The sequence below is a fragment of the Mustelus asterias genome, chromosome 11, assembly GCF_964213995.1.
Source record: "Mustelus asterias chromosome 11, sMusAst1.hap1.1, whole genome shotgun sequence".
Lineage (NCBI taxonomy): Eukaryota > Metazoa > Chordata > Chondrichthyes > Carcharhiniformes > Triakidae > Mustelus > Mustelus asterias.
In genome coordinates, this window is record NC_135811.1 from 108,386,567 (window position 1) to 108,409,270 (window position 22,704).

General features: G+C 53.2%; 1 protein-coding gene across 5 annotated transcripts in view; it reads left to right on the top strand.

The window, feature by feature from the left end:
* Window positions 1–8,095, top strand: part of LOC144500790 (coatomer subunit zeta-1-like) — a 46,311-nt gene extending 38,216 nt beyond the window's left edge. For 3 of the 5 annotated variants that reach the window (XR_013499012.1, XR_013499013.1, XM_078224251.1), the window contains 2 exons: window positions 1,526–1,564; window positions 5,545–8,095. Coding sequence is in view for 3 of the 5 variants with exons in the window: in XM_078224251.1 (XP_078080377.1) it covers window positions 1,526–1,564; window positions 5,545–5,592 (87 nt within the window). In the remaining 2 variants the exon portion in view is untranslated. Of the gene's footprint in view, window positions 1–1,525; window positions 1,565–4,640; window positions 4,674–4,777; window positions 5,501–5,544 lie in introns of those variants that run through there. The other 2 variants (XM_078224249.1, XM_078224250.1) reach the window with 2 other exon arrangements.
* Window positions 8,096–22,704: the final 14,609 nt, after the last annotated feature.

Genomic DNA, 22,704 nt, shown 5'->3' on the forward strand with positions numbered 1-22,704 from the left:
TGTAACTTCAGCAGATTGACACCTCGTTTTTAGGTAAGCCTTGTCAGGAACCAGATCAGAAAGCACGAGGTATATTGTGAGGTTAGACCAGACCCTAATTATTTTTGGCATTTGTGTGAGGCTAAGTTGTTTCACTCCAGGTGTGATTCTATTGACACACTAGGAAGCTTTTATCAAAACAAACTTTATTTTAACAATACCATTTAACTATAACAAATGAATTAGTTTAACTTTTAACAATTGAAATACTTAAACATGACAAGATACAATTCTTAACTGCTAATCTATTTCTATTACTTACAATTTAAGCAATATTCCTCTTATAGAGTTAAATACCCCTCCAAAATCAGTTAGCAAACAACACACACACTCACATGGGCTGCCAGTCCTCAAGCCTCCAGAACATCTCTGGAGAGAGAAAGACCTATTTTCTAGCAGTTCCCACACAGCAGACTCCAGAGAGAGACTTCCCTGCTTTTCTCTGTAAGCTTAGCCCCGCCCATTCACATGACTCTCTCTTGTCAATCAACCTAATTAAACCCTACTCTGAAACCTGAGGGGGGGCAGGGAGGATAACCAAAATAATAAACAAAACTGCATTAATTCAGATTAAAACTCATTATCTAGGATCAGTTATTTTCCGCATTCTCAGCTTGTGGACTGCCTGGAGCAGATGAATTGGCACTATATAAACAGAGCTGCATTTTAAACATATCCTTCACAAGAAACATGATATAAATACATTTCTTAAAGGCATAGATGGTATTGTCACAGCCTGGTGCTGTTCCTGACATGCTCTCCATCATTGAACTGTTTGCCTGTTACCCTAAGAATGCTACCATAGAGTGTTATGTGTGATACCCGTTCTAGTTTATTTATAAATCTATATATATATATCTCAGTATTCTGCGTGAGGTTGTATTCTGTCTCCCTCCAGATCTCCCTCTCAGTGACATTGCATCATAGCAGTTACAGTGTCGGATGCTCCTGATGTTAAGCCTTTTCTCTACATTCCCTACTTTGGCAACAGTGACTACACTGTTTATAGTGAAATATTTAAATGCCGATTCATCTGCTCCAGGCAGCCCACAGGCTGAGAATGCAGAAGAATAATTAATCCTGGATAATGGGTTTTAATCTGAACTAATGCAGTTTTGTTTATTATTTTGGTTTCTTTCCCCCCTCGGGTTTCAGAGTAGGGTTTAATTAGGTTGATTGACAAGAGAGAGTCACGTGAATGGGCGGAGCTAGGCTTATGGGAAAAGCAGAAATATTTGATTGGTCGCCCCAGCATTTTGGAGCATGAGTTCATGAAAGGTGCTATGGAAATGCAAGTTGGCCCTTGCAGTCTCGTGTATATCATTCCCCCCGATCTCCACTGAACTTTCGCTACTGTCACTCTTCCAATTTCTACCCAGTTTTGAAAGGTGCAAAATTAACACCCCTGCGCTACATATGACATTGATGCTTTAATGATTGAACAGAGTTGAGACTTTTATTGAATCCTTGTACTCTATTCCTCCAGGTTGATGATACTCCTTTAACAGAGCAGAGTATGGCCCAGGTAAGACTCCAGTGTGATGACATTTATTCACACAACATCATTCAGATAGTTTCAACACTCCAATCCCCATCATTTCCTTTTGATCATCACTGACCTTCAGATAACGAAGCAACATTAATTAAATGGCATTCAAGTTTGTGACTAGAGACTGATCCTCAAGCAGGGAAGCTGATGTGAGAGGGGACGAGGATATCCCCTGAGTTTGACTGGTTGGTGAGGGGAGTAGCAGGCTTGAATTTCTGGAGATGGGGGCTGCTCGGAGTTTCTTTATGGGGTTTACTGTGAATCTTTTGCCCAGTTATAAAGGAAAATCAGGAGAAATCTTCCCTTGGAATTCCACTGTTGGGATTGATTGTTGGGAGACACCAGGGAAATTTGTGAGGTATTGACTCACTCAGAGGGTGGTGGGTGCGTGGAATCGGCTGCCGGTAGTGGAGGTGGAGGCGGATTCGATAGGGTCTTTTAAGAGACTTTTGGATAAGTTCATGGAAGTTAATAAGATAGAGGGTTATAGGTAAGCCTAGTAGGTAGGGACATGTTCGGTGCAACTTGTGGGCCGAAGGGCCTGTTTGTGCTGTAGCTTTTCTATGTTCTATGTTCTATTGACACCTCATTTTTAGATAAATCTTGTGAGGAACCAGATCAGAAAGCACAAGGTATATTATGAGGTTAGACTAGAGCCTAACTATTTTTGTATTTTTGGCATTTGATGAGAGAGCCAATGAGAACTCGGGAAGGTGTCAGCCAATTGTCCATAATTAAAAAGTGGACAAGGCAGAAACAGGTAACCACGGATTTATTAACCTTAGCCCATTCCATGTAAAATAAAGAAATAGATTATCAGATTAAACTTGAGGAAAGTCTGTACAAAATAACCTGGTTACCAAAACCTGGTTAACAATCGGCACCCATTCAGAAACTTGGTGATGACTTTGAAGAAATGACAATCTAAGTGGGAAACCCAATGACTTGAAGATTATGAGTTAAATTGATAGTAGTCGGGGAGGCCATTCAGCCTCTTGACCCTGTTCCATCATTTTGATAGATCTTGGCTGACATGTACCTCAGCCATGTTCATGGATAGTCATCCAGCTCTGATTTGAAATTTTCAACTGACCCAACACCACAATCACCTTTAACCTTGCATTGGGAATAGAAATGTGGCCAATGCAATCTGTACTCAGGATTTTATCCTTGCAGCCTGATATGATTCTGGTGGAGATTTGTGATCCCTGCTAAGTTTGTAGGTTAAGTGGGACACAGATTCCAGGCTGATACAGAAATGCCTTGAGAATACAGTAACTAACACATGGAATGAAGTTATGCTGGGGGAATAGAGCTACTGAAAGACTGATGGAACCTATGGTTGGGAGAACTGGAATCTTCTGTGAAAATTGAGCTCAACAGACCAGATCACTTTTTTTTTATTCATTCGTGGGACATGGGTGTCGCTGGCTGGCCAGCATTTATTGCCCATCCCTAGTTGCCCTTGGAGGGCAGTTGAGAGTCAACCACATTGCTGTGGCTCTGGAGCCACATGTAGGCCAGACCAGGTAAGGACGGCAGATTTCCTTCCCTAAAGAACATTCGTGAACCAGATGGGTTTTTCCGACAATCGATAATGGTTTAATGGTCATTAGTAGAGTCTTAATTCCAGATTTTTTTTTATTGAATTCAAATTCCTCCATCTGCTGTGGCGGGATTTGAGCTCGGGTGCCCAGACCATTAGCTGAGTTTCTGGATTAGTAGTCAAGTGATAATATCACTAGACCATCGCCTTCCTTCACTTCTCCCTTCTTGAATGATATTTATCAAGAAACTCCACAATGTTCTGTCCTTGTGGAATCTGTTCCATCCTATTGTGCACAGTGAGGTAACAATCCCTGTTGTCTTTTAAGTGTTTGTTTCTCTTGTGTCTTTGTCTATGTTGGTCTGTGTTTTTTAAAGCTAGGCGCTTTTCACCTGTAACCTTTGTTGCTTGCGTACCATTGCTTTGCTTCCTGTTGAAGGGTCTTGGTGAGTTTGTGTGTGAGTGCAGCATATGACCTGGCTTGAAAGTGATTTCCCTCCCTCAGCTGACACCCAGTGTCTGGATTCACACATGAAGCTTGCTTTCTCAACCGTGCAACAAATTGCTCAGTATCTGGGAGACCCTGTAACCCCTCCCATGAGAAAATCTTCAGTACAGAATCGAGGCAAAAATGTTTTAGGAACAAATGTTACAGTAAAAACGTTCATAGAATCCCTACAGTGCCGAAGGAGACCATTCAGCCCATCACATCTGCATCAACTCTCTGACAGTGTATCTCACCCAGGCCCTCTCCCCCGCATTATCCTCATAACCGCATACATTTACAATGGCTAATCCATCTAACCTACACATCTTTGCAGTGTGGGAGGAAACTGGAGCACCCAGAGGAAACCCACACAGACACGGGGAGAACATGGAAACTCCACATAGACCCAAGGCTGAAATTGAACCTGGGTCCCTGGCGCTGTGAGGCAGTAATGCTAACCACCATGCCACCTGCGGGAATACAAGATAATAGGAAATATTGACCACATGCTGTGATATTACCTCTGTTCATTTCTGAGAGAGGGTGGTTAGTGGAACAGGAGGAGGCCATTTGACCCATCGTGTCTATCCTGCCTTTCAATCAGATTATGGTGGATCTGTATTTCAAATCCATAAACTGCTCCGTATCCTTTTGAGAACCTTATCCCACAAACATCTATCAGTCTCAGTCCTGAAAGCTTTAACTGATCCCCAGTACACATGGCTTTTTTGGGAAGAGAATTCCAGATTTCCACTACCCTTGGTGTGTGAGAAAGTACTTCCTGATTTCACTTTTGCACAGTCTAGTTATTACTGTACGGTCATTCCTTCTGGTCTGGTCTTGTACAATGAAGAATACTGGCTCTCGACATTCCTCCCTTTCTTAACACACAGGATAATCCAGCCTGGGTAACTGGGTTACTGTGCAGTGGTGTCTGTGTGCGTGTGTGTGTGTCTGTGTGTGTGCACAGGATGTGGCTGTGCTGCATGTTCTAATCGAGTGTCTCCATCTCTGTGTAGCAAATCTCCAGAAGGCTGGGAGTCACTAACAATGTAAGTCTCTTTGCCACCTGTATGTCTGCAATACATTGAATTAAAGCACAGAACTGGACCCTTCAGTCTAACAAGTCTATGTTGGTGTTTATGTTCCTCCCCAGCCTCTTCCCATCTATTCCATATCTCCCTATCAGCATACCTTCTGTTCCTTTCTCCTTCATGTTATCCAGCTTCCTGTGACTGCATCTGTACTATTCACTTCCACTACTCCATGTGGTAGCAATTTGCACATTCTCACTGTCTCTGGGTAAGGAAGTTTCCCCTGAATTCCGCAATGGGTTTATTTGTGACTATCTGATATTGACGGCCCACGGTGTTGGATTCCCCCAACAAGTTAAACATTTTCTCTATCTGGAATTCCTCTCCCTATTATCAAAAGATTAAGTTTGAATAAGTGGTATAGCACATTGAACAAGGGACCTAGGTGGGAGAAGGGGCCTAGGTAGGGGGGGGTTCGGACACCTGCACCGCCTTATCCAAGAGGCTGCATGATGTTGAGAATGAACTGGAGCTTTTTACACCGATGACCCTCCAGCATGAATGTGTGATTAGATCAATCTTTTAACTATAATATTCAGGTCTGTTGCTGTATAACACTGGTACAGTGCTGGGGATTCTGTCACTAGGAGGGAAATGATTGAGAACATTAAGATTGCCACAATCTAACGTGTTCATATCTCTTGAGCTCACTATAACTCTCGGACTCCCGATTCAGTAGAATGTTAGGGTGCTAAAGAGGAAATGCAGGATACTGAATAGAGAAATAAGTGTGGAGTAAAAGGTGGATGTTAGGGAGGGTGATGGAAATTCTGTTTAAAAGAGGATAAATATGTCAATAACTATCTGCTTTCCCCCCCCCTTTTTCTAGGTCCTTCAGTCAGCAAAGGATCAGATCAAATGGTCACTGTTAAAATAAAGCAAGAATCATTTCCTTTTTCCTGTCTACCCTTCCCCTCCTGTCAAACGCTGTGAGACAAATCCAGATCTTGAACTGTGACACGAACATTTTGCAAATACAGATGAGAAAGGCAGTCAGGGTACTGAGCTCATCCGTCCAGATCTCACCCCCCTGCCCATCGTGCTGAACGCCTGCAGGATTTAGCTGTCTGTTTCCTCACACACAGGGCCTTCTAAGAAAAGAAAGAACTTGCATTTCTATAGCACCTTTCACAACCTCAGGATGTGTCAGTGAAGTGCTTCTTTGAAGTGTATTCGTCATTGTAATGAGGAAACACGGCAGCCAATTTGCAATAGTAAGATCCCACAATGTGATAAATGACCAGATCATCTGTCGTGGGCTGTTCACTGTGTGAGGAGAGAATTACAGCCTCGATTCTGGATTGTTTCTCTAGAGTTTCCAGCTCCCCACCACGTTTGAGATCTCAGTCTCTGGCCCATCAGCCCATGGACACCTTCTCTCCAGCCTCTGCCAAGCTGTCTCTGTAATCCTGGGGTCGATCCAGCAGCTGATCCCAGTTCCCAATGATCTCGGCACACATTCTGAACTTGACGAAGGTCTGTAAATTAGTGAAGGTGTTTGATAAGGTAGAGATGTTTCCACTTATGGGGAGACCAGAATTATTAATATAAATACAAGATAGTCATTGAATCCACTAGGGAATTTAGGAGAAATGTCTTTATTCAGTGTGGTGTGTGGACTGAGGTGAATAATGTAGATGTATTTAAGAGGAAGATAGGAAAACATGAGGGAGAAAGGAATAGAAAGATGATCACTGGCAGGGACTGATTGGGCTGAATGGCCTGTTTCCTGTGCTGTAAATACTACTAGAGTTTGCGCAGCTGCATGTGCGAACATATATCACCCACCCCCCCCAAAACTCCCTGTCCCCATAAACTGTGTGGATTTAAGGTTGATGGTGCCTCTTACTGACCCCTAAAGAAGGACTCAGGAAGTGTTTGAGGTTACTACAGGGTCATGGATAGGGGAAAAGGAAGTTCCCAACAAGCCCGAGTTATGAAGAAGTCCCTCCAGGTCCAGTATCATTAACCCCAGCGCTTAGCATCAACACAGGTTCAGGCCCCTGGAAGTGCTGACATGAATTGTGGCCTAAATCTCGAATTGGATGTATATTTGTAAAGGAGAATTTGTGGAGCTATGAGGAAATAACAGGGGTAAGGGGACTAATTGGATAGACTGTACCAAAAAGAGATGATGTGGCTGAATGGCTGCTTTTGTGCTGTAAGATTCTGTGATCTCTGGCTGCAGAATCTGCTTCCTGCAAAACTGCACAATTTTATGCCTTTTCCACAAGGAGTTGTCAAATTTTCAGCGTTTTCCTGGAATCTCGAGGAACTAAGGATAAATCTTTGCAAATTCTCCCCATGTCTATGTGGGTTTCATCCGGGTGCTCCGGTTTCCTCACACAGTCCAAAGATGTGCAGGTTAGGTTGATTGGCCATGTTAAGTTGCCCCTTTAGTGTGTCTAAAGTTGTGAAGGTTAGGGGGATTAGCCATGGCAAAAGTGTGGGGTTACAGGGATAGGGTGGAGGGGTGGACCTGGATGGAATGCTGTTCCAGAGAGTAGGAGCAGACTCGATGGGCTGAATGGGTCTCTTTCTGCATTGTAGGGGTTCTATCTCCCAGAGACCTAGGAGAAATATTATAGAGATGTTAAAAATAATTCCTATTATTTGAACCACTTTTTTAAAAAAAATAAAAAAATGGGGGAGGGGGGACTGGTTTGATTGGCAGTCAGGAATTGTCCAATGGGATAACAGTGTTCGTTCTCCAGTCGGTGAGGGTGGAGGCCACAGGAGTTTATTACAGAGGGGCTGGAGTGGGGAGGAGTGTACACCAGTGCTTGCTGACTGGTGATCAGGGGCTGTTAACATGAGGGGAAAGTACAGGAAGAGGTTCTTTGGCTGCTTGGTCGATTTATCCAATTAGCCCCAATTCCATTCTGTTCCCATCTCCCCAGCCGAAGTATTTCGCCCCTGTAACATTTACTGTTGAATATGTTTCCAACGCCCCTTCAGGCAGAACCTTCCGGACCATCACAATGTTCGGGCCTGAATTACTGAGAAAAGAGTGATCCGGAAAAGGGGATTTTCACTCGGATCTTGCAGCTTGATTTCCACAGCTCTTCCCCAGGGAAAAGCTCCTCACTGGGGGAGTGCAGTCAGAATCCTGCCCGCCCCCCACTGCTGCTGAGATTGGCATCTCCTGCTGGGTATAAAGCCATTCTGGCACTGCCTTCACCAGCTGATGCTGCCTCTCAGAAGCCAGTGTGTCGCCTCCGTTTGGTTTTACAGAGGTTCCCCCGAGAGATTGAATGTTGTGTACTGAATGCTCTTGATTTTTTTATCAGTGCAGTTACATTGGGTAATGTTTTAATACAGAGCCCTTTGGTAGAACTACAAAAAAAACTTTAATTAAAACAAAACACTTTTTAATTCTGTTTCAATCGACTCGTCTTTCTGTGAATTCCCTTCTTCCTCCCGCCGTGTTTCATAGCAACAGGAAGAGGCCAATCGGCCGTTTCGCTCATTCTATCAGTTTCTGGCTGATTGGTATCAGAATTATTTACAGTCCCGGACTTGCAGTCATTTTTACAGAACAAACATTTGTCAACTTCTGTCTTGACATTGACAATTGCGCGGGGGGGGGGGGGGGGGGGGCAGAGAGAGCTTGAGATTTCTGAGAGGAATTGCTTCCTGACATTCCCCTCTCAAGGGACTGCTTCGCATTTTAAACTGTCCCCCCATCAGAGGAAATTGATGTATGGAATCCTTTTAACATCTTAAATACCTGAATTAGACCACCCCCTCAATTTTTTACAGCCCAAGAGAATGTTAACTGTTTAAGTCCCGGTAACATTCTGGTGAATCTGCCCTCAAGTCAATATATCCCTCCAAGACCATAAAACGTAGGAGCAGAATTAGGCCACTCGGCCCATCGAGTCTACTCCGCCATTCAATCATGGCTGATATTTTTCTATCCCCATTCTGCCTTTTCCCCATAACTCTTGATCCCCTTATTGATCAAGAACCTATCTATCTCTGTCTTAAAGACCTTCTGAGGACAGAATACTGCTCGATCTGAAGGCAGTAAAAACAAAGTTTATTTATTAGTCGCAAGTAAGGCTTACATTAACACTGCAATAAAGTTACTGTGAAATTCCCCTAGTCACCACACTCCGGCACCTGTTCAGGTCAATGCACCCTAACCAGCATGTCTTTCAGACTGTGGAAGGAAACCCACGCAGACACAAGGAGAACATGCAAACTCCACACGGACAGTGACCCAAGCCAGGAATTGAATCCAGGTCCCTGAAGCTGTGAAGCAGCAGTGCTAACCACTGTGCTACCATGCAGACCAATGTCCTCACAGTGCTTTAACATCACAATTTACCCACAGCATAATTTGCAGAACCCCCTTCAGAGTCAGGAAGTCTGCAGGTAAGGGTGGGGTGCGAGACTGAATAACAGCGTCCACAACAATGTTTCGGGGTGGCACAGTGCACAGTAGTTCGCACTGCTGCCTGACAGCACCAAGGACCTGGGTTCAATTCCCAGCTTGAGTCACTATGTGGAGTCTGCATGTTCTCCCCATGTCTGCATGGGTTTCTTCCGGGTGCTCCGGTTTCCTCCCACAGTCTGAAAGACGTGCTGGTTTGGGGCATTGGCCGTGCTAAATTCTCCCTCAGTGTACCCGAACAGGCGCTGGAGTGTGGCAACTAGAGGATTTTCACAGTAACTTCATTGCAGTGTTAATGTAAGCCTACTTGTGACACTAATAAACAAATAAGCACTGTAGTAAACTTGGGTGTCCTGACCAGGATACCTGCAGTGAAGTTATGATTAGGCAACACCAATTATTTAATAGAAACCCCTCCCTCCCAAACGCTTCCATTAGATTCCAGCCTGGCCCGGGTATCTATTTGTAAAGTTACACCATGTGGTTGAGCTGTTCCTGGGTGGAGAGGTCTCTACGCGAGAGAACTGGGGAGGTTCAATTGAGTAAATTCAAGGCTGGGATTCAGAGACTTTTGGAAATTATGGATGTGAAATGCAGGGAAATGGAGTTGCGGTGGATGGTGATTAATGAATGCTGGAACTGGGTCAGAGAGCAGAGTTTGGACAGTTGTCGCTCTCTCTGGGGTTTCAGTCGGCGGACAATAAATCGCTGCAGCTCCTTTAATTTTGTTGCGTTGCCCCGGAGGTAATTTACATCCCTCTTTCTCATTGGCCATCTTAACATGGGCGGCAATTGGAATCAACAATCAACAATCAGCAAGGCATTGTGACGTCAAATGATTAGCCTACAATGCCCACCCACTTTATGTAAATCCAGGGAAGGCGAGCACCAATCAGCGCGGAGCAGAAAGTGGGCGGGGCTGAATAGCAGGCTTGATTTCTCTCATTGGTTACCAGGGCAGTAAAGAGGCGTGGTACGCAAATGACCCTGCTGGGTATTCATGAGGTGATTGGATACAATGCCGGAAGTGTCAGTTTCTTAAAGGCGCCGTTCATTCATTCATCCCGTTCCATCTGGATCCAAACCACCAGAAAGAGAAGCGGAATCGCAGCCTTTTCTGCATCAACTTCTTGCTGAGCCGCCTGCAGCCTCTGATTCTGATCATTCTGAACTGTGGAGTCAGCAGGATCCCCTGTATAGCTGCTCTACCCTTGATTTCAGTGTTTGAGTTCCACAGGAGCCTCTCCCGGGTCCAAGACAGGGTGCAATGCCAGCTTGGATCTTGTTTGTCTCTCTTATGGGGACCATGAGTTGGATTCAGTTGGAATTTGAATTTGGTTTTTGGAGTAAACAAGGAATGGATTCAGGTTTGCCGCGTCCACTCTGAGCATTGGCTTTGTAACTTTAAGAATGGATACATTTTTTAAAAATGGCAATGATAATAAAGTCATCTACATCCTGATGGCCACCTTTATTTGCAGCTGCATCAAGCTGTGTGTGGATCCTCGGTACGCAAACTACAAACTGAGGTTCTACCTTTCCCCGGTGTTGTGTAGGATTGTTCTGACCAAGGTGCCGCGGAATGCTCCAAGTAGCTGGATCATGGTGTATCGCCTGTTCCTCATGGAAAAACTGCTCAGAGTAACACCTTTGACCACGAGACAATCAAGCAGTCATCTGCACGTAACGTCCTCAAGCCCCTGTGGGAAAAAGAGATGGTGGATCCTGTCCAAGTGTTTCCTGGTAAGAAGTCTCACAACACCAGGTTAAAGTCCAACAGGTTTATTTGGTAGCAAATACCATAAGGTTTCAGAGCGCTGCTCCTTCGTCAGATGGAGTGGAAATTTCCACATTTCCACTCCATCTGACGAAGGAGCAGCGCTCTGAAAGCTTATGGTATTTGCTACCAAATAAACCTGTTGGACTTTAACCTGGTGTTGTGAGACTTCTTACTGTGTTCACCCCAGTCCAACGCCGGCATCTCCACATCAAGTGTTTCCTGAGCAGACTGTCAGTGTCATTTGGCAGCAAGCCCTCATCACCAGAATTTTCAAACAAGCACCAAGTCTGAGCTTGGCTGGTGGTGAGAACGGCACTCCCTGTCAGATCCTTCATGCACGCCCAAAGCCTCAGCGCTGCCCTCGAAGCGGCTGCAGGAAGAGGAGACAGTCGCACACCTCCTTGTGGAACGTGCCTTTGCAAAGAACGTCTGGAGTGAGATGCAGTGGTATTTGCCGAGGTTCATCCCAAGCAGCTCTGTGACGCAGGACTCTGTGCTCCACGGGCTGTTCCCAGGGACAGGGACTCTGTGCTCTACGGGCTGTTCCCAGGGACGGGGACTCTGTGCACGACAGGCTGTTCCCAAGGATGGGGACTCTGCACGACAGGCTGTTCCCAGGGACGCACACCGCGACAAACATCAGCTGCTGCTGGAAGACCATCGACTTGTGAAATACACTCTTGGGTCTGCCTGAAACGTGTTGATCTTCCAGTGGAAAGAATTGTCCTCGACCGGGTGCTGCAGACTGGCACATTCCAAGATCCAGGACCACGTGCTGAGAAACGCACTCAAGTTTGGGACAAGCGCTGCCAAGACACAATGGGGAAAGGCCACTGTGTAAGGCCCTTCAGCCAGTGTACACCGAGGGGCTAGTAACCAGGTTAAAATCCCTCGGACTGTGTGCTTAATCCTAACTGTATGCAACTATATTGAAGCATCTCAGAATTCAACATGACCAATGTATATCATTGGAGCAGAATTGTACTCTCCCTAACAAAACTATTGAAATGTTTGAAAGGTTCTCATTATTGAACTGAAGTCCTCAGAGAGCATCTTGATCTCTGGAGAAAATGTGAATATCTTTGCACTTTCCTGTTGTGACAATTTGAAATGTTTTGTAATATCTCTTGCAGATATTTTATGATTAAAGTATATTTTTGCAAAAAGAAAAGTGACAATGATAATATTGAGAAATAAAATAAAGGTGAACTTCCAGAAAAAAGAAATCCAATCTTTTCCTGACTGGAATGTGAGTGGGGGCGGGGTGGCGGCGGCAGGGCGGGGCGGGGTGGGGGGGGTGGCAGGGCGGGGCGGGGAGGGGTGGCGGCAGGGCGGGGTGGGGGGGCGTGGCGGGGGGGTGGCGTGGCGGGGCGGGGTGGTGGCGGCGGGGTGGTGGTGGCGGGGCGGGGTGGTGGCGGCGGGGCGGGGTGGTGGGGGCGGGGTGGTGGCGGCGGGGCGGGGTGGTGGTGGTGGCGGCGGGGCGGGGTGGTGGTGGCGGCGGGGCGGGGTGGTGGTGGCGGCGGGGCGGGGTGGTGGTGGCGGCGGGGCGGGGTGGTGGTGGCGGCGGGGCGGGGTGGTGGTGGCGGCGGGGCGGGTGGTGGTGGCGGTGGGGCGGGGTGGTGGCGGCGGCAGGGCGGGGCGGGGTGGTGGCGGCGGGGTGGTGGCGGCGGGGCGGGGTGGTGGTGGCGGCGGGGCGGGGTGGTGGTGGCGGCGGGGCGGGGTGGTGGTGGTGGCGGCGGGGCGGGGTGGTGGTGGTGGCGGCGGGGCGGGGTGGTGGCGGCAGGGCGGGGCGGGGTGGCGGCAGGGCGGGGCGGGGTGGCGGCGGGGCGGGGTGGCGGCGGGGTGGTGGTGGCGGCGGGGCGGGGTGGTGGCGGGGCGGGGTGGCGGCGGGGCGGGTGGCGGCGGGGCGGGGTGGCGGCGGCAGGGCGGGGTGGTGGTGGTGGTGGCGGCGGGGTGGTGGTGGTGGTGGCGGCGGGGTGGTGGCGGCGGGGCGGGGCGGGGTGGTGGCGGCGGGGTGGTGGCGGCGGGGTGGTGGCGGCGGGGCGGGGTGGTGTCGGCGGGGTGGTGTCGGCGGGGTGGTGGCGGCGGGGTGGTGGCGGCGGGGCGGGGTGGTGGCGGCGGGGCGGGGTGGTGGCGGCGGGGCGGGGCGTGGTGGTGGCGGGGCGGGGTGGTGGTGGCGGCGGGGCGGGGTGGTGGTGGCGGCGGGGCGGGGCGGGGTGGTGGTGGCGGTGGGGCGGGGTGGTGGCGGCGGGGCGGGGTGGTGGTGGCGGCGGGGCGGTGTGGTGGTGGCGGCGGGGCGGGGTGGTGGTGGCGGCGGGGCGGGGTGGTGGTGGCGGCGGGGCGGGGGTGGTGGTGGCGGTGGGGCGGGGTGGCGGCAGGGCGGGGCGGGGTGGTGGCGGCGGCAGGGCGGGGCGGGGTGGTGGCGGCGGGGTGGTGGCGGCGGGGCGGGGTGGTGGTGGCGGCGGGGCGGGGTGGTGGTGGCGGCGGGGCGGGGTGGTGGTGGCGGCGGGGCGGGGTGGTGGTGGCGGTGGGGCGGGGTGGCGGCAGGGCGGGGCGGGGTGGTGGCGGCGGCAGGGCGGGGCGGGGTGGTGGCGGCGGGGCGGGGTGGTGGTGGCGGCGGGGCGGGTGGTGGTGGCGGCGGGGCGGGGTGGTGGTGGCGGCGGGGCGGGGTGGTGGCGGCGGCGGGGCGGGGTGGCGGCAGGGCGGGGCGGGGTGGCGGCGGGGCGGGGTGGCGGCGGGGTGGTGGTGGCGGCGGGGCGGGGTGGCGGCGGGGCGGGGTGGCGGCGGGGCGGGGTGGCGGCGGGGCGGGGTGGCGGCGGCAGGGCGGGGTGGTGGCGGGGTGGTGGTGGTGGTGGCGGCGGGGGTGGTGGTGGTGGTGGCGGCGGGGTGGTGGCGGCGGGGCGGGGCGGGGTGGTGGCGGCGGTGGTGGCGGCGGGGTGGTGGCGGCGGGGTGGTGTCGGCGGGGGTGGCGGGGTGGTGGCGGCGGGGTGGTGGCGGCGGGGTGGTGGCGGCGGGGCGGGGTGGTGGCGGCGGGGCGGGGCGTGGTGGTGGCGGCGGGGCGGGTGGTGGCGGTGGGGCGGGGTGGTGGCGGTGGGGCGGGGTGGTGGCGGCGGGGCGGGGTGGTGGTGGCGGCGGGGCGGGTGGTGGCGGCGGGGCGGGGTGGTGGCGGCGGGGCGGGGTGGTGGTGGCGGGGCGGGGTGGCGGCGGGCGGGTGGTGGCGGCGGGGCAGGGTGGTGGCGGCGGGGCAGGGTGGTGGCGGCGGGGCAGGGTGGTGGCGGCGGGGCGGGGTGGTGGTGGCGGGGCGGGGTGGCGGCGGGGCGGGGTGGCGGCGGGGCGGTGTGGTGGCGGCGGGGCAGGGTGGTGGCGGCGGGGCAGGGTGGTGGCGGCGGGGCAGGGTGGTGGCGGCGGGGCGGGGTGGTGGCGGTGGGGCGGGTGGTGGCGGGGCGGGGTGGTGGCGGCGGGGCGGGGTGGTGGCGGTGGGGCGGGGTGGCGGCGGGGGCGGCGGCGGGGCGGGTTGGCGGTGGGGCGGGGTGGTGGCGGCAGGGCGGGGTGGTGGCGGCGGGGTGGTGGCGGCGGGGCGGGGTGGCGGCGGGGCGGGGTGGTGGTGGCGGCGGGGCGGGTTGGCGGTGGGGCGGGTGGTGGCGGCAGGGCGGGGTGGTGGCGGCAGGGCGGGGTGGTGGCGGCAGGGCGGGGTGGTGGCGGCAGGGCGGGGTGGTGGCGGCAGGGCGGGGTGGTGGCGGGGCGGGGTGGTGGCGGCAGGGCGGGGTGGTGGCGGCAGGGCGGGGTGGTGGCGGCAGGGCGGGGTGGTGGCGGCAGGGCGGGGTGGTGGCGGCAGGGCGGGGTGGTGGCGGCGGGGCGGGGTGGTGGTGGCGGCGGGGCGGGGTGGTGGCGGGGCGGGTTGGCGGCGGGGCGGGGTGGTGGCGGCAGGGCGGGGTGGCGGCGGCGGGGCGGGGTGGTGGTGGCGGCAGGGCGGGGTGGTGGCGGGGTGGTGGTGGCGGCGGGGCGGGGTGGTGGCGGCGGGGCGGGGTGGTGGCGGCGGGGTGGGGTGGTGGTGGCGGCGGGGCGGGGTGGTGGCGGCGGGGCGGGGTGGTGGTGGCGGCAGGGCGGGGTGGTGGCGGGGTGGTGGTGGCGGCGGGGCGGGGTGGTGGTGGCGGCAGGGCGGGGTGGCAGCGGGGTGGTGGTGGCGGCGGGGCGGGGTGGCGGCGGCAGGGCGGGGCGGGGTGGCGGCGGGGCGGGGTGGTGGTGGCGGCAGGGCGGGGTGGTGGCGTGGCGGGGCGGGGTGGTGGCGGGGCGGGGTGGCGGCGGGGCGGGGTGGTGGTGGCGGCGGGGCGGGGTGGTGGTGGCGGCGGGGTGGTGGTGGCGGCGGGGCGGGGTGGCGGCGGGGCGGGGTGGCGGCGGGGCGGGGGGGGCGGGGTGGTGGCGGGGCAGGGTGGCGGCGGCAGGGCGGGGTGGTGGCGGCAGGGCGGGGTGGTGGCGGCAGGGCGGGGTGGCGGGCGGGGCGGGGGGGCGGGGTGGCGGCGGGGCAGGGTGGCGGCGGGGCGGGGGGGCGGGGTGGCGGCGGGGCAGGGTGGCGGCGGCAGGGCGGGGTGGTGGCGGCAGGGCGGAGTGGTGGCGGCGGCGGGGCGGGGTGGTGGCGGGGGCAGGGCGGGGCGGGGTGGTGGCGGCAGGGCGGGGTGGTGGCGGCAGGGCGGGGTGGTGGCGGGGCGGGGGTGGCGGCAGGGCGGGGTGGTGGTGGCGGCAGGGCGGGGTGGTGGTGGCGGCAGGGCGGGGTGGTGGCGGCAGGGCGGAGTGGTGGCGGGGCGGGGTGGTGGCGGCAGGGCGGGGTGGTGGCGGCAGGGCGGGGCGGGGTGGCGGCGGGGCGGGGTGGTGGCGGCAGGGCGGGGTGGTGGCGGCGGCGGGGTGGTGGCGGCAGGGCGGGGTGGTGGCGGGGCGGGGTGGTGGCGGCAGGGCGGGGCGGGGTGGCGGCGGGGCGGGGTGGTGGCGGGGCGGGGTGGTGGCGGCAGGGCGGGGTGGTGGCGGCAGGGCGGGGCGGGGTGGCGGCGGGGCGGGGTGGCGGCAGGGCGGGGTGGTGGCGGCAGGGCGGGGTGGTGGCGGGGCGGGGTGGTGGCGGCAGGGCGGGGTGGTGGCGGCAGGGCGGGGTGGCGGTGGGGCGGGGTGGCCGTGGGGCGGGGTGGCCGTGGGGCGGGGCAGGGTGGTGGCGGCGGGGTGGCGGCGGCGGGGTGGCGGCGGGGGTGGCGGGGGGGCGGCTGGGCGGCGGCGGGGCGGTGCGGCGGCGGCGGCGGGGTGGCGGGTGGTCTCAGACTGGATTGTGTCATTCACTGACTCTGTTATTCCAGGTGAACAGCCCCATTTACAGGTTCCTTTTTGCTTAAACATCATTAATGTTCCTAAAAGTTACCAGGAGGAATTCTGAGGGACAGAATCCATCTGCACTTGGATAGACACGGATTATCCAGGGATAGTCAGCATGGACTTGTTAAGGCAATGTCATGTTTGACAGATTTAATTGCATTTTGTGAGGAGGTATCCAGGAGTGTTGATGAGGGTAATGCTTTTAATGTGGTCTATATGGATTTTAGCAAGGCTTTTGATGAGGTCCCTCACTGTAGACTAGTCAAGGAAGTAAGGATCCATGGGATCCAAGGTGAAGTGGCTCATTAGATCCAAAATTTGCTGAGAGGCAGGAAACAGGGGGTGATGGTAGAGTTTAAGTTTATTTATCAATGTCACATTAGGCTTACATTAACACTGCAATGAGGTTACTATGAAAATCCCCTAGTTGCCACACTCCGGCGCCTGTTCGGATACACTGAGGGAGAATTTAGCATGGCCGATGCACCCAACTAGCATGTCTTTCAGAGTGTGGGAGGAAACTGGAGCGCCCGGAGGAAACCCACACCGACACGGGGAGAACGCGCAGACTCCACACAGACAGTGACCCAAGCTGGGAATCGAACCCGGGTCCCTGGCGCTGTGAGGCAGCAGTGCTAAGGTTGTTTCTGTGACTGGAAGTCTGTTTCCAGTGGGGTACCGCAGGGCTCTTGGTGGGGCCTTTACTATCTCTGATGTACATCAATGATATGGACTTAAATGTAGGGGGTATGATCAAGAAACTTGTGGTAACATGAACATTGTTTGGATGGTAAATAGTGAGGAGGATAGCAGAGGACTGCAGGTGGATACCAATGGATTGGTCAGGTCCACAGAGCAGTGGCAAATGGAATTCAACTCGGAAAGGTGTGAGGTAATTCATTTGGGGAGGACTAACAGGGTAAAAGGTTACACTATGAATGGTAGGATCCTGGATAGTACAGAGGGGCCTTGGAGTGCATATCCACAAATCCCCGAATGTGCAAGATAGGTAGAGAAGGTAGTTAAGAAGTTGACTGGGATACTTGTCTTTATTAGCCGAGGCATAGAATTTGAGCGCAGGAAGGAGATGTTGGAACTGTATAAAACACTGGTTAGGCCACAACTGGAGTACTGTTCTGGTCATCATAGCTGAGGAGAAACCTTGGTTGGGGGTGCTGGGGTGGTGTGGGCGTTGGGGGGGGGGGGGGGGGGGGGGGTGGGGGGAGGTTGGTTTGGGGTCTGGAACTCATGGCCTAAAAGGGAGGATGAGTCAGAAACTCCCATAACATTGAAGAAGTATTTAGCTATTCACTGGCACTGCCATAACCTCCAGGGTTATGGGGCAAGTGCTGGAAAATGGGGTTAGTGTCGTCAGGTCTTTGTTGGCTGGTGTGGACATAATGGGCTGAATGGCCTCCTGTGCTGTAAACGTTTACGAATCTGAGTTCCAGCGAATTTTCAGACAAGGCGTCCTGCTGGCTTGTTTCTCTTCCCCCTCTTGGATTGGCCCATCATCATACTCGGCAGAGTATTGCAGTGGTTTGCCATTCGCTGCAGTGTGACTGACCGAGAACCTCTCCCCCTCACTCCGCCCTCCAGGTCTATTGGAAGCAGTTACAAGTCGGCAATCAGTCTGTGTGGCCACATTATGGACGCACCTTCTAGAGTGGGACTTGGAGCCACAGCTTCAGGCCCAGAGATAGGGACACTATCCTTTGCCTCTCTGGCCTCCCCAACTGGTCTTGCAATGATTTACATAATCTGAGATTTGGAAAAAATACATTTTTATACTTGCTAAAATATTAGAGAGTTCCAGAAGGATTTCAGTATAATAAATTTTTAACAGCATTGTGGGTGTAGCTACACCACATGGACTGCAGCGATTCAAGAAGGCAGCTCACCATCACCTTCTCAAGGGCAAATCGGGATGGGAAATAAAGACTGATCAAACAGTAACACCCACATTCCACAACAGAATGAAAAAAATACATCAAAAAGATAGTTTTTTGATTGAACACCAAGTTGTGTCTGTAAGAAACAGGAGCCCCAGTTCTTTCTGGATTGGAGTGTGAATGGGATCAGGTACATCAGTGAGAGCCCAACACAAGAGTCACAACTGAGACATTTGGGAGTGGGTGATGCAGCAAACATCCAGCAGGTCAGACAGGAAGACGTGTTAGAAAGAAAAAATTGCGTTTATAGTGTGCTTTTCCTGATGATGTGGAGATGCCGGCGTTGGACAGGGGTGAGCTCAGTAAGAGGTCTCACAACACCAGGTGAGTCACCTGATGAAGGGGCAACGCTCCAAAAGCTCGTGCTACCAAATAAACCTGTTGGACTTTAACTTGGTGTTGTGAGACTTCTTACTGTGCCTTTTCCTGATCACCAGACCTCTCAAACAACAGGTTCAGACTTTCCAGTATTTAACTGGGGGAAATTTCTGCTCATCCGGTACTGGATGTCTGATAATTAACAATGGAGGAGGCGAGAGAGGTGCTAAAGAGGTATTAGCTTTATTAGCCAGGGCAGAGACACAGAGAGCGTTGATTCACTCCCCCTCTGAGCTGTCGAGGATTTAAATGTGGGGGCTGCTGTGTCTAGAATCATTTTACAACTGTGTAATGTCACCATTCAGTTAATGAATTAAATGTAATCGTTAACCAAATGGATATATTACATGGAGAAATGATCTTAATTGCTGACATTGGCACTAACCCAGCGGAGGGAGACTCCCCAACAGCCTGGAATAAAATATTAAAGGGACAGCTCCATCCAATCGTCTCCTCCAGCACTGGGCAGGAGGAGAAATTAGCAGGTGCTGCAGTAATCTACCCTTTGTCAGAATATAAGTGAGGATCGGGGTAAAGGCTGCCGACTGCAGTCCAGGGGAAAGGATTCCTTCGCATCTCCTCAGTGGCAGAATTCATCCTCAAACATTTCCAAGGTTCCCGACTCCAGTCAGACCAATTCCAGGTGAATTAATCACCCGGCAGCCCCCACCGTCCAATCAAATAGCCTCTTCCAACACTTTTATTATTTATAAAGGAAAATTCAAAGAAATATAAAAATACTCATCGTTTTTCTGCAGCCCACATGATTTTCCTTCTGGGTTTTTGGTTGAGGTAGAATCTCTTAAGTAGCACTCCCTCAGTCTAACACTCTGACAGTGCGGCACTTCCTCAATACTGACCCTCTGACAGTGCAGCACTCCCTCAGTACTGACCCTCTGACAGTGCGGCACTCCCTCAGTACTGACCCTCTGACAGTGCGGCACTCCCTCAATACTGACCCTCTGACAGTGTGGCACTCCCTCAGTACTGACCCTCTGACAGTGTGGCACTCCCTCAGTACTGACCCTCTGACAGTACGGCACTCCCTCAATACTGACCCTCTGACAGTGCGGCACTCCCTCAATACTGACCCTCTGACAGTGCGGCACTCCCTCAATACTGACCCTCTGACAGTGCGGCACTCCCTCAGTACTGACCCTCTGACAGTGCAGCACTCCTTCCGTACTGACCCTCTGACAGTGCAGCACTCCCTCAGTACTGACCCTCTGACAGTGCAGCGCTCCCTCATTACTGACCCTCTGACAGTGCAGCGCTCCCTCAGTACTGACCCTCTGACAGTTCGGCAACCCCTCAGTACTGACCCTCTGACAGTGTGGCACTCCCTCAGCACTGACCCTCTGACAGTGCGGCACTCCCTCAGCACTGACCCTCTGACAGTGCAGCACTCCCTCAGCACTGACCCTCTGACAGTGCGGCACTCCCTCAGTACTGACCCTCTGACAGTGCGGCACTCCCTCAGTACTGACCCTCTGACAGTGCGGCACTCCCTCAGTACTGACCCTCTGACAGTGCGGCACTCCCTCAGTACTGACCCTCTGACAGTGCGGCACTCCCTCAGTACTGACCCTCTGACAGTGCGGCACTCCCTCAGTACTGACCCTCTGACAGTGCAGCACTCCCTCAGTACTGACCCTCTGACAGTGCGGCACTCCCTCAGTACTGACCCTCTGACAGTGCGGCACTCCCTCAGTACTGACCCTCTGACAGTGCGGCACTCCCTCAGTACTGACCCTCTGACAGTGCGGCACTCCCTCAGTACTGACCCTCTGACAGTGCACAACTCCCACAGTTCTGTGCTGGGAGTGTCAGCGTTGGTTTTGTGCTCAAGATGGGGGAGCCACCATTGAGTTCAGAGAACTGTGATGTAGATTAGACAGTGCACAGGTAATCACTTAGCGTTGGGTAAGAGAGGACAATGGAGTAGTGAAGAGAAATCTCTCCTATTTGTCTAAACGCTGCAACCCGATTGTACAGGGAGCAGCAATGCTGTGAATCTGAGGTTGGGTTATGGAGTGGACTGTGCAGCATTGTGCCCTTGGGAAGATGAAGGGTTTGAACCCACTCCAGCCAGTCCCGTTAGTGGAGATTTGACTAGAATCCTGAAATATTGGCTGGGTCTCTGGATTGGAGGCTCCTGGAAGTCTTTGGGCAGTTCTTCAGCCTCTGACTCTGGAGTTGTCTGAATGACTCTCACCTCAGCTGCAACAACAACTTGCATTTATATAGAGAAGACCATATGGCCCATCGAGCCTCCTCCACCATTCAGTGTGAACACGGCTGATTCTCTATCTCAATGCCATGCTTCCGCTCTCTTCCTCCGATGCCTTTAGTGTCTACAAGTCTATCTATTTCTTTCCTAAACGCAGCACCTTTTAACTTGGTAAAACATCTGAGGCTGCTTCACAGAAACTATCAGATAAAATTTGACACTGAGAGAGATAAACGGACAATAAAACAATAGCTTGGCCAAAGAGGTCGGTTTTAAGAATTGTCGAGGGGGAGAGTCAGAGAGTCAGTGGGTGCAAAAGGTCACAATTGGAAGAGTGCAGTCACCCTGGAGGGTTGTAAGGCTGGAGGAGATTGTAGAGATAGGGAGGGGCAGAGACTATGGAGGAATTTGAAAAGAATCATGTTTGAATAGGTCAGCTATTTGTGAGTGGGACTTGTTGCAAGTTAAGATAAGGGCTGCAGAGTTATGGGTGACCAGAATGCTGGCTTTGAATCCTGGCTGAATGCGTGCAGGTTCAGTCCCATTGTAAAGGGTAGGCAAGACTCTTTAACACTGGTCACTGACTGAGGGAATGGCAACAACCTCAGCTCCTCTTAATGAATGGATTGAGAATCTTGTGAATGAGACATGTGTCAGAGCAGCGTGTTAAATATAATATATTTGCTTGGAGAGGATTGGAGAACCACCAACAAAGCAGAGAGTCGGGATAAATGGGTCTTTTTCGGGTTAACAAGATGTAACTAGTGGGGTTCAGTCCTCGAGCCCCGACTATTTACAATCTATATTATTGGCTTGGAGGCAGGGATAGAATGTGCTATCGGCAATTTTGCAGACAACACTAAAATAGGCGGGAAAGCAAGTTGCAATCAGGAAATAATAAATTTACAAATGAATATGGATAGGTAACTGAGTGCGCCAAAATGTGGCAGATGGAATTTAACATGGATAAGTGTGAGGTTATCCATTCTGGTCGGAGGAATAAAAAAGCAACTTATTATCTAAATGGAGAGAAACTTAAATGCTTCAGTGCAGAGGGATCTGGGTGTCCTTATGCATGAATCGCAGGAGTTAGTATGCAGGAGCAGCAGGTAAAAGGAAGGGAAATGGAATTTTGTCATTCATTGCAAATGGAATAGAGTATAAATGTAGGGAAATGCTGTTGCGACTGTGTAGGGCATTGGCGAGAACACATCTGGAGTTCTGCTCACAGTTTTGCTCCCCTTACTTGAGGGAGGATGTAAAAGTATTAGAGGCGGCTCACAGAAGGTTCGCCAGATTGATCCCAGAGATCAAGGACTTGTCTTATGAAGAAAGACAGAGCAGATCTCATTCAGAAGCTGAGATGTGATCAGGCTTGATGGTATTGAATGGTGGAGCAGGTTCGAGGGGCTGAATGGCCTCCACCTGGTCCTTGTTCTTATGTTCTTTAAGTTCCCATCACTTTTAGTGCACTTGGTCCAATAAAGAGTACTTTGGGGCCCTCCTCTGGTCAGTCACGGTACTGCACCACAGACAACCCAATGATTAATTCATAAATTAAGTTTAAGTTTTAAGTTTATTTGTCATTGTTACAAGTAGGCTTAACACTGCAATGAAGTCACTGTGAAAATCCCCCTAGTCGCCACACTCCAGGACCTGTTTGGGTACACTGAGGGACAATTTAGCACGGCCAATGCACCTAATCAGCACATCTTTCAGGCTGTGGGAGGAAACCAGAGCACCCGGAGGAAACCCACACAGACACGGGGAGAATGTGCAAACTCCACATTGACAGTGACCCAAGCCACAAATTGAACCCAGGTCCCTGGCACTCTGAGGCAGTAGTGCTAACCACTGTGCCACCATGTCGCCCATGTCTTGTGGTTATGTTACTGGTC